This window comes from Pseudophryne corroboree, chromosome 3 (assembly GCF_028390025.1).
Source record: "Pseudophryne corroboree isolate aPseCor3 chromosome 3, aPseCor3.hap2, whole genome shotgun sequence".
Taxonomy (NCBI): Eukaryota; Metazoa; Chordata; class Amphibia; order Anura; family Myobatrachidae; genus Pseudophryne; species Pseudophryne corroboree.
This window is the reverse complement of record NC_086446.1, coordinates 685,083,757-685,099,946: the sequence shown is the minus strand read 5'-3', so window position 1 is coordinate 685,099,946 and position 16,190 is coordinate 685,083,757. Positions and strand designations below refer to the sequence as shown.

General features: G+C 48.7%; 1 protein-coding gene across 7 annotated transcripts in view; it reads right to left on the bottom strand.

The window, feature by feature from the left end:
• SH3PXD2A (SH3 and PX domains 2A) overlaps window positions 1-16,190 on the bottom strand; it is a 530,104-nt gene that overhangs the window by 330,873 nt on the left and 183,041 nt on the right. For all 7 annotated transcript variants that reach the window (XM_063961980.1, XM_063961976.1, XM_063961978.1 and 4 more), the window contains one exon: window positions 15,493-15,568. In XM_063961980.1, the coding sequence (XP_063818050.1) occupies window positions 15,493-15,568 (76 nt within the window). The remainder of the gene's footprint in view (window positions 1-15,492; window positions 15,569-16,190) is intronic.

The window sequence follows — 16,190 nt, the reverse complement described above, 5'->3', positions numbered from 1 at the left end:
TGACCTGGCGCAATATCTGTCTAGTTTTTTGTTGAGACGGGACGCCATCATGTCCACCTTTGGTTTTTCCCAACGGTTTACCATCTCTTGGAAGACTTCTGGATGAAGTCCCCACTCCCCCGGGTGAAGGTCGTGTCTGCTGAGGAAGTCCGCTTCCCAGTTGTCCACTCCCGGAATGAACACTGCTGACAGTGCTATCATATGATTCTCCGCCCAGCGAAGAATCCTTGCAGCTTCTGCCATCGCCCTCCTGCTTCTCGTGCCGCCCTGTCTGTTTACGTGGGCGACTGACGTGATGTTTTCCGATTGGATCAATACCGCCTGACCCTGAAGCAGGGGTTTTGCTTGACTTAGGGCATTGTAAATGGCCCTTAGTTCCAGAATGTTTATATGAAGAGATGTTTCCATGCTTGACCACAAGCCCTGGAAATTTCGTCCCTGTGTGACTGCTCCCCAGCCTCTCAGGCTGGCATCCGTGGTCACCAGGATCCAATCCTGAATGCCGAATCTGCGGCCCTCTAGTAGATGAGCACTCTGCAGCCACCACAGAAGAGACACCCTTGTCCTTGGCGACAGGGTTATCCGCTGATGCATCTGAAGATGCGATCCGGACCATTTGTCCAGAAGATCCCACTGAAACGTTCTTGCATGGAATCGCTTCGTAAGAAGCCACCATTTTTCCCAGGACCCTCGTGCACTGATGCACTGACACCTGGCCTGGTTTTAGGAGATTCCTGACTAGCTCGGATAACTCCCTGGCCTTCTCCTCTGGGAGAAACACCTTTTTCTGGACTGTGTCCAGAATCATTCCTAGGAACAGGAGACGTGTTGTTGGAATCAGCTGCGATTTTGGAATATTTAGAATCCACCCGTGCTGACGTAACACTAACTGAGATAGTGCTACTCCGACTTCTAACTGGTCCCTGGACCTTGCCCTTATCAGGAGATCGTCCAAGTAAGGGATAATTAAAACGCCTTTTCTTCGAAGAAGAATCATCATTTCGGCCATTACCTTGGTAAAGACCCGAGGTGCCGTGGACAACCCAAACGGCAGCGTCTGAAACTGATAATGACAGTTTTGTACTACAAACCTGAGGTACCCTTGGTGAGAAGGGTAGATTGGGACGTGGAGATAAGCATCTTTGATGTCCAGAGACACCATATAGTCCCCTTCTTCCAGGTTTGCTATCACTGCTCTGAGTGACTCCATCTTGAATTTGAACCTCTTTATGTAAGTGTTCAAGGATTTTAGATTTAAAATTGGTCTCACCTAGCCGTCCGGCTTCGGTACCACAAACAGCGTGGAATAATACCCCTTTCCCTGTTGTAGGAGAGGTACCTTGATTATCACCTGCTGGGAATACAGCTTGTGAATGGCTTCCAAAACTGCCTCCCTGTCGGAGGGAGACTTTGGTAGAGCAGACTTCAGGAACCGGCGAGGGGGAGACGTCTCGAATTCCAGTTTGTACCCCTGTGATACTACCTGCAGAATCCAGGGGTCCACTTGCGAGTGAGCCCACTGCGCGTTGAAATTTTTGAGACGGGCCCCCACCGTGTCCGAGTCCGCTTGTAAAGCCCCAGCGTCATGCTGAAGACTTGGCAGAAGCAGAGGAGGGCTTCTGCTCCTGGGAAGAGGCTGCCTGGTACAGTCTTTTTCCTCTTCCTCTGCCCCGGGGCAGAAATGAGTGGCCTTTTGCCCGCTTGTACTTATGGGAACGAAAGGACTGAGTTTGAAAAGACGGTGTCTTTTTCTGCTGAGAGGTGACCTGGGGTAAAAAGGTGGACTTTCCGGCCGTTGCCGTGGCCACCAGGTCCGATAGACCGGCCCCAAATAACTCCTCCCCTTTATACGGCAATACTTCCATATGTCGTTTGGAATCCGCATCCCCTGACCACTGTCGCGTCCATAACGCTCTTCTGGCAGAAATGGACATAGCACTCACTCTTGATGCCAGGGTGCAAATATCCCTCTGTGCATCACGCATATATAGTAATGCATCCTTCAAATGCTCTATAGTTAGTACTGTCCCTATCCAGGGTATCAATATTTTCAGTCAGGGAATCCGACCACGCCACTCCAGCACTGCCCATCCAGGCTGAGGCGATTGCTGGTCGCAGTATAACACCAGTATGTGTGTATATACCCTTCAGGATATTTTCCAGCCTTCTATCCGCTGGTTCTTTGAGGGCGGCCGTATCAGGAGACGGTAACGCTACTTGTTTAGATAAACGTGTGAGCGCTTTATCTACTCTAGGGGGTGTTTCCCAACGCGCCCTAACCTCTGGCGGGAAAGGGTATAGTGCCAATAATTTATTAGAAATTAGCACTTTTTTTATCGGGGGAAACCCACGCTTTATCACACACCTCATTTAATTCATCTGACTCAGGAAAAGCTACTGGTAGTTTTTTTACTCCCCACATAATACCCTTCTTTGTGGTACTTGTAGTGTCAGAAATGTTCAATGCCTCCTTCATTGCCGTGATCATGTAACGTGTGGCCCTACTGGACATTACGTTTGTCTCCTCACCGTCGACACTGGACTCAGTATCTGTGTCTGGGTCTGTGTCGACCCACTGAGGTAACGGGCGTTTTATCGCCCCTGACTGTGTCTGAGACGCCTGGACAGGCACTAATTGATTTGTCGGCTGTCTCATGTCGTCAACAGTTTTTTGTAAAGTGCTGACATTGTCACATAGTTCTTTAAATACAACCATCCAGTCAGGTGTCGACTCCCTAGGGGGTGACATCACTAACACAGGCAATTGCTCTGCTTCCACATCATTTTCCTCCTCATACATGTCGACACAATCGTACCGACACCCAGCACACACACAGGGAATGCTCTGATAGAGGACAGGACCCCACTAGCCCTTTGGGGAGACAGAGGGAGAGTTTGCCAGCACACACCAGAGCGCTATATATATATATATATATAGGGATAACCTTATATAAGTGTTACTCCCTTTTATAGCTGCTGTTTATAATTTAGCTGCCAATAGTGCCCCCCCTCTCTCGTTTTTACCCTGATTCTGTAGGGACTGCAGGGGAGAGTCAGGGAGCCGTCCTTCCAGCGGAACTGTGAGGGAAAATGGCGCTTGTGTGCTGAGGAGATAGGCTCCGCCCCTTCACGACGGCCTTATCTCCCGCTTTTTTCTGGAAAACTGGCAGGGGTTAAATACATCCATATAGCCCAGGAGCTATATGTGATGTATTTCTTTTGCCATCCTAAGGTATTTCAGTTTTTATTGCGTCTCAGGGCGCTCCCCCCCAGCGCCCTGCACCCTCAGTGACCGGAGTGTGAAGTGTGCTGAGAGCAATGGCGCACAGCTGCAGTGCTGTGCGCTACCTTAGTTGAAGACAGGAACGTCTTCTGCCGCCGATTTCACCGGACCTCTTCGTTCTTCTGGCTCTGTAAGGGGGCCGGCGGCGCGGCTCCGGGACCCATCCAGGCTGAACCTGTGATCGTCCCTCTGGAGCTAATGTCCAGTAGCCTAAGAAGCCCAATCCACTCTGCACGCAGGTGAGTTCGCTTCTTCTCCCCTTAGTCCCACGATGCAGTGAGCCTGTTGCCAGCAGGACTCACTGAAAATAAAAAACCTAAAATAAACTTTTACTCTATGCAGCTCAGGAGAGCCACCTAGCATGCACCCTTCTCGTTCGGGCACAAGAATCTAACTGAGGCTTGGAGGAGGGTCATAGGGGGAGGAGCCAGTGCACACCAGCTAGTTCAAGCTTTTACTTTTGTGCCCAGTCTCCTGCGGAGCCGCTATTCCCCATGGTCCTTACGGAGTCCCAGCATCCACTTAGGACGTTAGAGAAAAAAGGTTTAAGTAAACTCTCTTAACCCCTGCTTTTTTTTGTTTTGTTTTTTTGCTTTGTTTTGTTTTTTACATTTTCCAGCATATGTGTTGGGGTGTGAGAATCAGGAAGTGAGAGATTTTGTGAAAGATCTCCTGTTTTTGTTTTTTAAAGTGGCAACCATTACCATGGAAAAACCAGGTTGATTTTGCAATGTAAAATTATTGCCACTTTAAAAACAAAACAGGAGAACTGTCAAAAAATCTCTCACTTCTTGATTCTCACAACCTAGGTAGCAGTGTGTTTATTTTGGTAAGAACGTAAACTTTAAAAAAAAAAAAGGTTTAAGTAAACTCTCTTAACCCCAGCTTTTTTTTGTTTTTGTTTTTTTGTTGTTGTTTTTTTTTACATTTTCCAGCATATGTGTTGAGAGAGCTGGATACACACTAAAATATCATCTGTCCAATATTTCTGATTGGAACGAAAATCTGGTAATGTAATGACAATTAACAATTTGCTCCCAAACACTGGAAAACAGACAAAAAGGGACGTTCAGACAAAATGGTTAAATTTATTTGATTTAACCAGTTTTTCCCAATGACCATTCTTGTCCATTTTCCAGCTTTTGGGAGCAAATAGTTGATTGTCGTTTACTCCCATACATTACCAGATGTTTGATCCAACCAGAAAGATTTGACAGATAGTGGCAGAATGCAATAGGGTGTGAGAATCAGGAAGTGAGAGATTTTGTGAGAGATCTCCTGTTTTTGTTTTTTAAAGTGGCAACCATTACCATGGAAAAACCAGGTTGATTTTGCAATGTAAATTATTGCCACTTTAAAAACAAAACAGGAGAACTGTCATAAAATCTCTCACTTCTTGATTCTCGCAACCTATTACATTTACCATATAGGGGTGTATTCAATCAAACATTTCAGTATTCAATTAGAAGCCAAATCAGACAGGATTTGGCCATTACCGACAATAAAGTCGGATTGACATTGTCAGAAACGGGGCTAAATTTTGTTTGCAAATCCGCCAAAACATGTGGATCTGCAGTTTATCCGCCAATCCACATGCTTTCCGACAAGTCGGATTTTCGACTTGTCGGATAAACAGGAGTTTAGATTGAATAGGATGAATCTGGATTCGACCTTAAACTCCCGTTTATCCGGGAAATCTGACTTGAACTGAATACAGACCATAATCTTAATTATTACTCCGATGGACTGAAATCTGCAGCAATGCATGCATGATGCAGGGGACATTTGTTAGGCTGATACAACAGGTTTGGCCATTATTTTAAAATGATAGCCTTGATTAAACAGATGCACTCACACCATACTTGCCTACCTGACCCTCTCCATGAGGGAGAAAATGCTCTGTTCCTGGACTTTCCTGGTAATGTATGATTGCCATCACCTGTGGTGAAACACCTTTCTTATCAATTAACTAGCTCACCACAGGTGATGGCAATCATACATTACCAGGAAAGTCCAGGAACAGAGCATTTTCTCCCTCATGGAGAGGGTCGGGTAGGCAAGTATGACTCACACCTGTGGTTTTCTATGTAGAAATGCAAGACAGTGCAATTATATCCTGCACTGTGTCATTCACATTGGTTACACACCGGCCCTTGCTAAGGTGAGGTAACGAAAACCTAACAATAAATAAAACAAAGATGACATTAAATACGCATTCAGGTCTGTGATCTCCTGACTACCTCCAATTCTTTATATACCATGTGGCCCATACATGATATATCCACCAGTGCTTGCTCACAGACCAATTAAGGATTTGCCACTTCAGGGATTCATGAAGATTGTTTTCTCTTAGGACTCAAAAGGATTCCATGTTTGAGTATGAAGGGACAATAAAAACATGATGGTGACGGCTACTTGCAATGCATAGCAGTAAGGGTGATGCCTTCGCATAGATACGGGCAATTCTAAATACAGGCTGAGATCTATATTGTGGCCACTCCAGACCAGGCCCTTTGTGGGCAGGTATATATGGAGTCAAAAGGCAAAATGTATTTAATGATCGCATTTGTAATCTGATCGTTATAGGACATTTATCATTTATTAGCTGCCTGAACGTCTGCCAACATCCATCATCTTTTTCTTGCCAGCACAGCGCCACGATACCCAGCTGTCCCAGATCTATGACCCAGGTGGTGTATTGTATGTGAGTCACTAGTGGTCACTACTGGACCCACCTCCGGGTCACTTTACGGAATCATTGCCAATAGGTTACAATGGCTAGTGCAATCTAATTATGGCATTAGCTAGTGTGCACAAGCAGCAGAAAAAGTAATGCTTTCCAGAGCGCGATGCATGCTGCCATATAGCAGCCCCATACCTATGGTGCCATATAGCAGCCTATCGAAATCTATGGGTACTGCTATGCCACACAATTGCTGCTGCACTTTCCATTCATATGAGGTGTATATGGATATGGTAAAACATTCAAAGCAAGTATTTTTCAGAGGTTTTACCACTAAAAGCCAACTAAGAAAAAAACAGTACAGAAATCACATAGTCCTGGAGGTGATGTCGGTGGTAGGGCAAGGAGAAAGTATGTATTACTATCTATGGCAACTTGTATACCATAAACATAATTTTGAGAATAACATTTACCTCATAGTGATGCTGAGTGACAGTCTGTGATTTTGGCTTCACATGATACAGAAAAAAAATAAAAATTGGTTTACTTGAAATCTCAAGTCTTTGCATGTTATGGTTTTGGCAATAGTAAAGATAATTGTAATGTCACCAATAATAGGATTTTAATTACCTACCGGTAAATCCTTTTCTCGTAGTCCGTAGAGGATGCTGGGGTCCACATTAGTACCATGGGGTATAGACAGGTCCACAAGAAGCCACTGGCACTTTAAGAGTTTAATAGTGTGGGTTGGCTCCTCCCTCTATGCCCCTCCTACCAGAATCAGTCTAGAAACTGTGCCCGAGGAGACGGACATACTTCGAGAGAAGGAAATACACAGATAATGGCGAGATTCACACCAGCTCAGACAAACAAGGCAAACCAAGCTAACTAGCCTGAAAATTCAGCAACAGCTGAAACATTACTGAACCCAGTAAAGAAGCGCAGTACTTAACTAAGAACAAAGCAGTACTGAACCAAAGAACCACTGCAGGATAACGAAGCGCTGGGCAGGCGCCCAGCATCCACTACGGACTACAAGAAAAGGATTTACTGGTAGGTAATTAAAATCCTATTTTCGCTTACGTCCTAAAGGATGCTGGGGTCCACATTAGTACCATGGGGATGTACCAAAGCTCCCAGAATGTGAGGGAGAGCGCAGTGGCTCCTGCAGAAATGATTGACCAAACTTTAGGTCCTCAGAGGTCAAAGTATCGAACTTGTAGAACTTAGCAAACGTGTTCAACCCAGACCAAGTAGCCACTCGGCAAAGCTGTAAAGCCGAGACACCCCGGGCAGCCACCTTACGAGTAGAGTGGGCCTTAACAGATTTTGGACACGGCAATCCTGCCGTAGAATACGCATGCTGGATAGTTAACCTGATCCAGCGAGAGATCGTCTGCTTAGAAGCAGGACACACAATTTTCTTGGGATCATACAGGACAAACAGAGAGTCCGATTTTCTGTGACCAGCAGTTCTCTTCACATAGATTTTCAGAGCCCTTATAACATCCAAGGACTTTGATGGAATGGAGGAGTCAGTAGCCACTGGCACCACAATAGGTTGGTTGATATGAAAAGCCGACACAACCTTTGGAAGGAATTGTTGACGTGTCCGGATCTCAGCTCTATCTTCATGGAAGATCGAGTAGGGACTTTTACAAGACAAAGCCCCCAACTCCGACACACGTCTAGCAGACGCTAAGGCCAACAAAGTGACTGCCTTCCACGTGAGAAACTTGACCTCAACCTCCTGTAGAGGCTCGAACCAATCCGATTGGACTGCAACACCACGTTAAGATCTCAGGGCGTCGAAGGCAGCACAAAGGGAGGCTGGATGTGCAGAACTCCTTTCAAAAAAGTCTGAACCTCAGGGAGGGAAGCCAGTTGTTTCTGGAAGAAAATGGAGAAGGCCAAAATCTGGACCTTTATGGATCCCAAACGCAGGCCCATATCCACACCTGCTTGCAGGAAGAGGAGAAACCAACCCAGTTGAAACTCCAGCGTAGGAAACTTCTTGGATTCACACCAAGACACATACTTTTTCCAAATGCGATGGTAATGTTTAGACGTTATCCTTTCCTAGCCTGTATCAGGGTAGGAATAACTTTGTTCGGAATGCCCTTCCGAGCTAATATCTGTCGTTCAACCTAAATGCCGTCAAACGTAGCCGTGGTAAGTCTTGATAAGCGAACGGCCCCTGTTGCAGAAGGTCCTCCTGAAGAGGAAGAGGTCTCGGATCTTCCAGCAGTAGATCCAGAAGATCCGCGTACCAAGCCCTTCTTGGCCAGTCCGGAGCAATGAGGATTGCCTGAACTCTTGTTCTCTTTATGATTTTTAGAATCCTTGGAATGAGTGGAAGAGGAGGAAACACGTACACTGACTGGAACACCCTCTGAGTCACCAGGGCGTCCACCGCCACTGATTGCGGGTCCCTCGACCTGGGACAATACCTCCGAAGCTTCTTGTTGAGGTGGGAGGCCATCATGTCGATTTGAGGCACCCCCAAAGACCTGTCACCACCGTGAACACCTCTGGATGGAGGCCCCATTCCCCTGGATGGAGATCATGTCTACTGAGGAAATCCGCTTCCCAGTTGTCTACGCCCCGGAATGAAGATTGCTGAGAGCGCCAACGTTTTACTGCCCAGAGGATGAGTCTTGTCACCTCTGACATTGCAGCTCTGCTCTTCGTTCCGCCCGATCGGTTTATGTAGGCCACCGTCGTTACATTGTCCGACTGCACTTGAATGGCTCGATCTTGCAGAAGATCCGCCTCTTGAAGAAGACCGTTGTACACGGCTGTTAGTTCCAGAATGTTTATTGGAAGACCGGATTCCAGGTCTGACCACCTTCATTGGAAGGTTTTCCCTTGAGTGACTGCGTCCCATCCCCGGAGACTTGCATCCGTGGTTAGAAGAATCCAGTCCTGAATCCCGAACCTGTGGACCTCCAGAAGATGAGACATCTGCAGCCACCAGAGTAGTGAAATCCTTGCTTTCGGCGACAGACGAATCCTCAGGTGCAAATGTAGATGAGACCCCGAACACTTGTCCAGGAGATCCAGTTGTAAAAATCGAGCATGAAATCTTCCGTACTGTAGAGCCTCGTAGGAGGCAACCATCTTCCCCAGAAGGCAAACTGATTCCCGGGCTGGCTTCAGGACATCCTGGACCATTGGTTGAATCACCAACGCTTTCTCCTCCGGCAGAAACACCCTCTGCACTTCCATGTCGAGGATCATCCCTAGGAAAAACAATCTCCTTGTCGGCTCCAAATGTGACTTTGGAAGGGTCAGGATCCAACCATGTTCCCTGGGCAGACGAGTCGTAAAGCAATCGACTGCAACAACTTCTCCCTGGTCGATGCCTTTATCAGCAGATCGTCCAGATATGGAATTATGTTCACCCCCTGTCTGCGGAGGAGAATCATCATCTCTGCCATCACCTTGGTGAACACCCTCGGTGCTGTGGAGAGGACGAATGGCAGTGCAAAGATATAGGCCTGGTGCGGCGGCAAAATCGGAATGTGGAGGTACGCATCCTTGATATCCAGGATACCAGAAACTCCCTCTCCTCCAGACCTGAGACCACCGCTCTCAGAGACTCCATTTTGAATTTGACACCCTCAGATAAGGATTTAGCGATTTCAAGTTCAAAATTGGTCTGACCGAACCATCCGGTTTCGGTACCACGAAAAGATTTAAATAGAAACCCATGTGTTGCATATGAGGTGGAACTGGAACAATGACCTCTGACTTTTCCAATTTTTGGATGGCTTCCTGAAGGATAGCCCTGTCTGTCATCAAAGCCGGCAAGCCTGATTTCAAGAACCGGTGAGGCGGGAGTTCTTGAAACTCCAGTCTGTACCCCTGGGACACAATATCCTGTACCCAGGGATCCAGGCCGGACGACACCCAGACGTGGCTTAAACGTCTGAGCCTCGCACCCACCAGCCCGTCATCCAGGATTCGCGGTCCACCGTCATGCAGAGGATTTTGAGGAACCAGAGGCAGGTTTCTGGTCCTGGGAGCCTGCGGGCGCAGGCTTTTTGGATTTTGCATGACCACCTCTAAAAAAGGTGGTAGGAGGCGTGGACTTTTTTGTCTTAGCGGTCCGAAAGGACTGCGATGGAGAGGAAGAAAATTGTTTCTTTGTAGAAGGCATAGCTGAGGGAAGAAAATGTGACTTACCCGCGGTTACCGTGGAAATCCACACATCCAATGTGCTTCCCCAAATAGAGCCTGACCTGTGTAGGGTATTGTGGCTGGAGAGACCCCCAGCCCACGTGGACAATGGCCGCCTCAGCACTGAAGGGGTTAACCTCTAGTGCCCGGCGCCATTATGAGGACAATGGGCGCTTGGCGCCATGTTTAAAATAGTGTGGGCGCTAGGCGCCATGTGTTTAGAAATGTTTTAAAAATGTATTTTTAAATTGTATGCCGTGGTCCCGGACCTCTCCGGCGACCGCGGCAGTGAGGGAGCTCCCCGGCGCGCTGATCTGTGTGTGCGCGCCGGGGGAGAGGAGAGGCGCTGTGTATGCGCTGAGGTACGGGAGCTACGCTCCCGGCACCTCAACGCTATGAAGGGAGAGCCGCTGCAGGCGGGAGAGCCACTCCCGCTGCAGTGCGCTCTGTGGGTGCCGCCGCTGGGGGCCGGGAGCTCTGCTCCCGGCGCCTCAGCCCATCGGAGGTGGCCAGCCGCGGCAGCCGGGATGAATGTCCCGGGCTGCTGGGCGGCAGGGGGGGTGCGCCGCAGCCCGGCTCCCCGCCGGACGCTGCGACGAGGCCACAGATATCAGCGCCGCATACAGGGGACCGGGCTAGCCGGCCCCCTGCGCGGCGAGGGCACCAGAGTGCGCCGCTCATGGGGGACCGGGCTAGCCGACTCCCTAGCGGCGTGGGGACAATCAGGCTGGTGAGCGCTGGGGTCCGGGAGCTATGCTCCCGGCACCTCAGCGCTGCAACAGACACAGAGCCACGGCGGCCGGGACAAGTGTCCCGGGCTGCCGGGCTTTAGATCAGGGGGGTGCGCCGCACCGTGCGGCGAGGCCACAAAGTGAGTGCCGCTCTGGGGGGACAGGGAGAGCCAGCTCCCTGGACCCCAGTGGCAGGCAGGCTAGAGGATGGGGGAAGCCAGCCCCATACCTCCAGCGCTGAGAGAGAGCCCTAGCAACCAGGCTGCAGGGCTAGGGGAGCCCAGCGCTGAGCGCTGGGCACAGTATTTAAAAACAACAACACAATGTATTTAAATGTAAGAGATATTGGACTGGTATGTGAGGCACTGCAGTGCCTGGGTACGTGGAGCATGTGCAGGGCACAGGCTCAGTGTATATTTAAAGGAGAATGTACAGTGTATTTTAAATGTGATGTATTTAAAGGTAAAATGCACTTACTTGGTTGTGTGTCCCAGGAGGGGGGAATCCAAGGCTGTGCAGGCTGATGGATTCTCCCAGACCTTTTCCCCAATAATTGAATACTTTCCCTTCCAGCCTCACACTTGAAAGTGGCATTGGGAGACAGAGGAGAAGCTCAGCTTTGAAACAAGCTGAGTGGTTTTCTGGAGCTCCATGGAGATCACCCGTAGTTGCCAGGAAACCCTGACCGGGGATCTAGGCTGCCCAGCTCTGGATCCCGAATCCAGGCTGCGGCAGTGGGCTAAGTCCCGGGCAGGTATCTGGAAGTCAGTTTAGGCGGGAAAACTTCCCCCAGCCTAGACTGAACGGCACCGGGGCGTATCCTGATCCTCCAGGATGGGACAGACAAAGGAGAGTGACCACTCCCCACTGTCCATAGAGAACAATGTTAGCTGTGCATGTGACCAAGGCATGCACAGCCCATGGGTAAACATTGATTGGTTGTACACCACAGGACGGGCTTACCCCCTGTGGTAATGTGTATTGGAGTAGGATAAAAGGAGGGCAGTTGCCCCATGAAAATTGTATTATACCAACTACTTTTTGCTGTGAACATCTTGCTGTATGCTGCTGCCCCTAGCAATAGGGAAGAGTCTTTTTTAAGACTATTATTGAGCAAATAAACATCTGCCTCAAGAAGATTGCTTCATCTTGTGACCTACAGGGATATGCCAAACATAGCCCCGTCCTCCGGCTGTCCAGGGAAGCACCTAACGTCTCCAAGTTCCGCCTTCCGCCAGCTACCGGTAGAGGCCTAGCAAGTGGCTAGTGGGGATTCGTCAACACCACACAGGTGTGGTAAGGCAGCGTGTCGGCACACACAGAGCAGAACCGTGGTTCCAAACGCCACGGCAGGTTAGGAGTTTGGTGGTGGCAGCATAAACCCGCCCACAGCGCAGTGGGTGGAGTCAGTAACAGGCAGTTACTGACGGTAAGCGGGAATCCCCTATGTGGTCAGGTCCCGTGTGACCTAACCTTCCATTCTGTGCACTGGGAACGCGAACGAAAGGCGTCCGGTCACAGGTATGTTCTCCACACTTCTCCTGGATTCCGCGTCTGCAGACCATTGGCGTAGCCAGAGGCCCCTGCGAGCTGAAACAGACATGGAAGATATCCTTGCATTCAGCGTACCCAGGTCCTTCATGGATTCCACCATGAACCACGCAGAATCAATGTCACTTTTGTCCATTGTATCTAAGTCCTCTAGTAATGTGCCTGACCACTTTACTATAGCTTTAGAAATCCATGCACAGGCAATAGTAGGCCTTAATGCCACCCCTGAAACAGTGTATATGGGCCCTCATTCCGAGTTGATCGGTCGCAAGGCGAATTTAGCAGAGTTACACACGCTAAGCCGCCGCCTACTGGGAGTGAATCTTAGCTTCTTAAAATTGCGAACGATGTATTCGCAATATTGCGATTACTAACTACTTAGCAGTTTCAGAGTAGCTCCAGACTTACTCTGCCTGTGCGATCATTTCAGTGCTTGTCGTTCCTGGTTGACGTCACAAACACACCCAGCGTTCGCCCAGGCACTCCCACCGTTTCTCCGGCCACTCCTGCGTTTTTTCCGGAAACGGTAGCGTTTTCAGCCACACGCCCCTGAAACGCTGTGTTTCCGCCCAGTAACACCCATTTCCTGTCAATCACATTACGATCGCCGGAGCGAAGAAAAAGCCGTGAGTAAAAATACTTTCATCATAGTAAAGTTACTTGGCGCAGTCGCAGTGCGAACATTGCGCATGCGTACTAAGCGGATTTTCACTGCGATGCGATGAAAAATACCGAGCGAACAACTCGGAATGAGGGCCATGGATTTGAGCATACTGTCAATCTTACGATCAACCGGTTCTTTTAACGTGGTAGATCCAGGGACAGGTAAAACCACCTTCTTTGACAGTCTGGAAACAGATGCGTCAACTATGGTTGGGTTTTCCCATTTTTTTTCTATCCTCCTCAATGAAATAAAGGCAACCAAAACCCTTTTGGGAATCTGGAATTTTTTCTCTGGGTTTTTCCAGGATTTTTCAAACAAAGCATTTAGGGGGTAATTCAGAGTTGATCGCAGCAGCAAATTTGTTAGCAGTTGGGCAAAACCATATGCACTGCAGGTGGGGCAGATGAAACATGTGCAGAAAGAGTTAGATTTGGGTGGGTTATTTTGTTTCTGTGCAGGGTAAATACTGGCTGCTTTAGTTTTACGCTGCAATTTAGATTTCAGCTTGAACACACCCCACCCAAATCTAACTCTCTCTGCACATGTTACATATGCCCCCCCCCCCTGCACTGCACATGGTTTTGCCCAACTGCTAACAAATTTGCTGCTGCGATCAACTCTGAATTACCCCCTTAATTCTTTAGACGCAGGGAAGTTTAGCAAGGCTTTCTTATTATCTGTGAAGTAAGCCTCCTCAACCTGCTCAGGTGTTGTGTCAGAAATGTTTAACACATCTCTAACAGCCTCAATCATGAGCTGCACCCCCTTAGCCAGGGATGCCGCCCCCCTCAGCACATCCCCATCACCAGCAGCCGTGTCAGAGTCGGTATCCGTGTCATCTTGCATAATCTGGGCAAGTGAACGTTTTTGTGGGAATATGTTAGGGGATTTTGAAGGAATAGGTACAGAACCTGACCAAATTGCCATAGACTTCTTTAATACCTGAGTTTCAGTCTCAGTATGAGCTACCTTAGTAGAGATCAGAGAGATCATTCGCTTAATAGAGGTCAACCACTTAGGCTCAGTAATAGGGATCTGAGACAAAACATTACATTCCTGTGTACATGGAATGGATTCCTCCTGAGAGTAAATGTCCTCTGCAGCATAAGACACAGAGTCCCTAGACATGGCTATGTGAGAAACAAACACCCACACACACACACAGGAAAATGTCAGACACAGTTTCACCCCAAGTATATCACAGAGAAACACAGAGCTTGGAGCCAGCCTACACACAGCGCTTACAAAGGTAGATATATACAACTTCCTGCTGCTGACTGTGTACCTTAATAGACTACACAGTAAGTTTACAGCCTCCCCCCCCTTCTACCACCCCCTGGTACCGCACAGGATAGCTGGAGTTGCTTGGAGGGACAGCTCTCCCTGTCAGCGTCTCTGTACTGGATCTGCAGGCAGGAAAATAGCGCTGAACGCTGCTGGGTCCGCTCTGAGAAGAAGCTCCGCCCCCTGAACATGGCGCTGCTTCCCGCTCTTCACTTCTTTATACTGGCCTGAGGAAATGTGCTGGCAACGTTAATGAGGTCCCTGACAGCCTTGATGACCAGTGTAGGGTATAGGCGCTGGCTCAGGGCGCCCCACATAGCGCCGCACTGTGTACCGCTGAGCCTCTGCGCTCCGACCCTGTTGCCGCCATCCTCATGCCAGCTCCCCGCTTGCTGTGGGGGCCGGTGACTTACTCACCACTGAAATCTTCTGGCTCTGTTAGGAGTTGGCGGCATGCTGCGGGAGTGAGCAGTCGTCTCGGGCGGCTAACGATCATCACCCTCAGGAGCTCAGTGTCCTGTCAGCGGAGATAGTGGCCATTAACCTCTCAGGGTTGGACACTACTCCCCCCCTAAGTCCCACGAAGCAGGGAGGCTGTTGCCAGCAGCCTCCCTGTGCCTAACTCTAATAAAAAATAACAACTAGAAAAACTCCTATAGAGCTCCCCAAGCTGTGACCGACTCCTCCATGCACATTTTCTAAACTGAGTCTGGTAGGAGGGGCATAGAGGGAGGAGACAGCCCACACTATTAAACTCTTAAAGTGCCAGTGGCACCTAGTGGACCCGTCTATACCACATGGTACTAATGTGGACCCCAGCATCCTTTAGGACGTAAGAGAAATAATAATTGATTAACAAGATACTCTTGACGACTGTAATGTTTCCATCATTCATGTGACATTGTGACTCCTCTCCTCGATACCACCAATCACTACAACTGACTGCACATGTTACCATGTAATACGGTAGCAATATTTGCTGCTACACCTATGTGTTCACATCACTATGTATTGCATCACCCCTGTAGAGTTGCTGCACTAGTCATGTTATTTGTGTCATCTCTTATTACAACTCATACCACAGGCAACAGACTGGAAATGTAATGTTTCTTACCTGGAAGAAATGGGATTATTCTCTGCTTAGGATCCTTCTGTCCGGCTTCAATTGGAAATTTATCCAAAACTTGCATCTGTTACAAAACAATGACAGTGTATTAGAGAATAAAACATGTACCTGTCACATAGGGGCACATTCATACAATGCATTCTAACAATTTAACTATACACAAATAGATTGCTAAATTAATACGGTTATATAGGAGCATGATGCAATTACAAAGATGACCACATGCTACATACATGTACTATATTGATGTCCATGTTACTTACAGTGCATCCGGAAAGTATTTACAGCGCTTCACCTTTTCCACATTTTGTTATGTTACAGACTTATTCCAAACTGGAATAAATACATTTTTTCCCTCCAAATTCTACACTCAATGGGGATGATTCAGAGTTGATCGCAGCTCTGCTAAATTTAGCAGAGCTCCGATCAGGCACACTGACATGCGGAGGGACACCCAGCACAGGGCTAGTCCGCCCGCATGTCAGTCCCTGCCCCATCGCAGAAGTACAAAAGCATTGTACAACGGCGATGCTTTGGTACTTCAGCAGTAGCTCCCAGCCAGCGCAGCTCCTGCGCGCTGGCCGGGAGCTACTCGTTGCTACCCGGGTCGCAGCGTCTGCGTGTGATGTCGCGCAGCCACCACAGCCCGCCCCCGGCACAGTTCGGTCACGCCTGCGTTGTCCAGA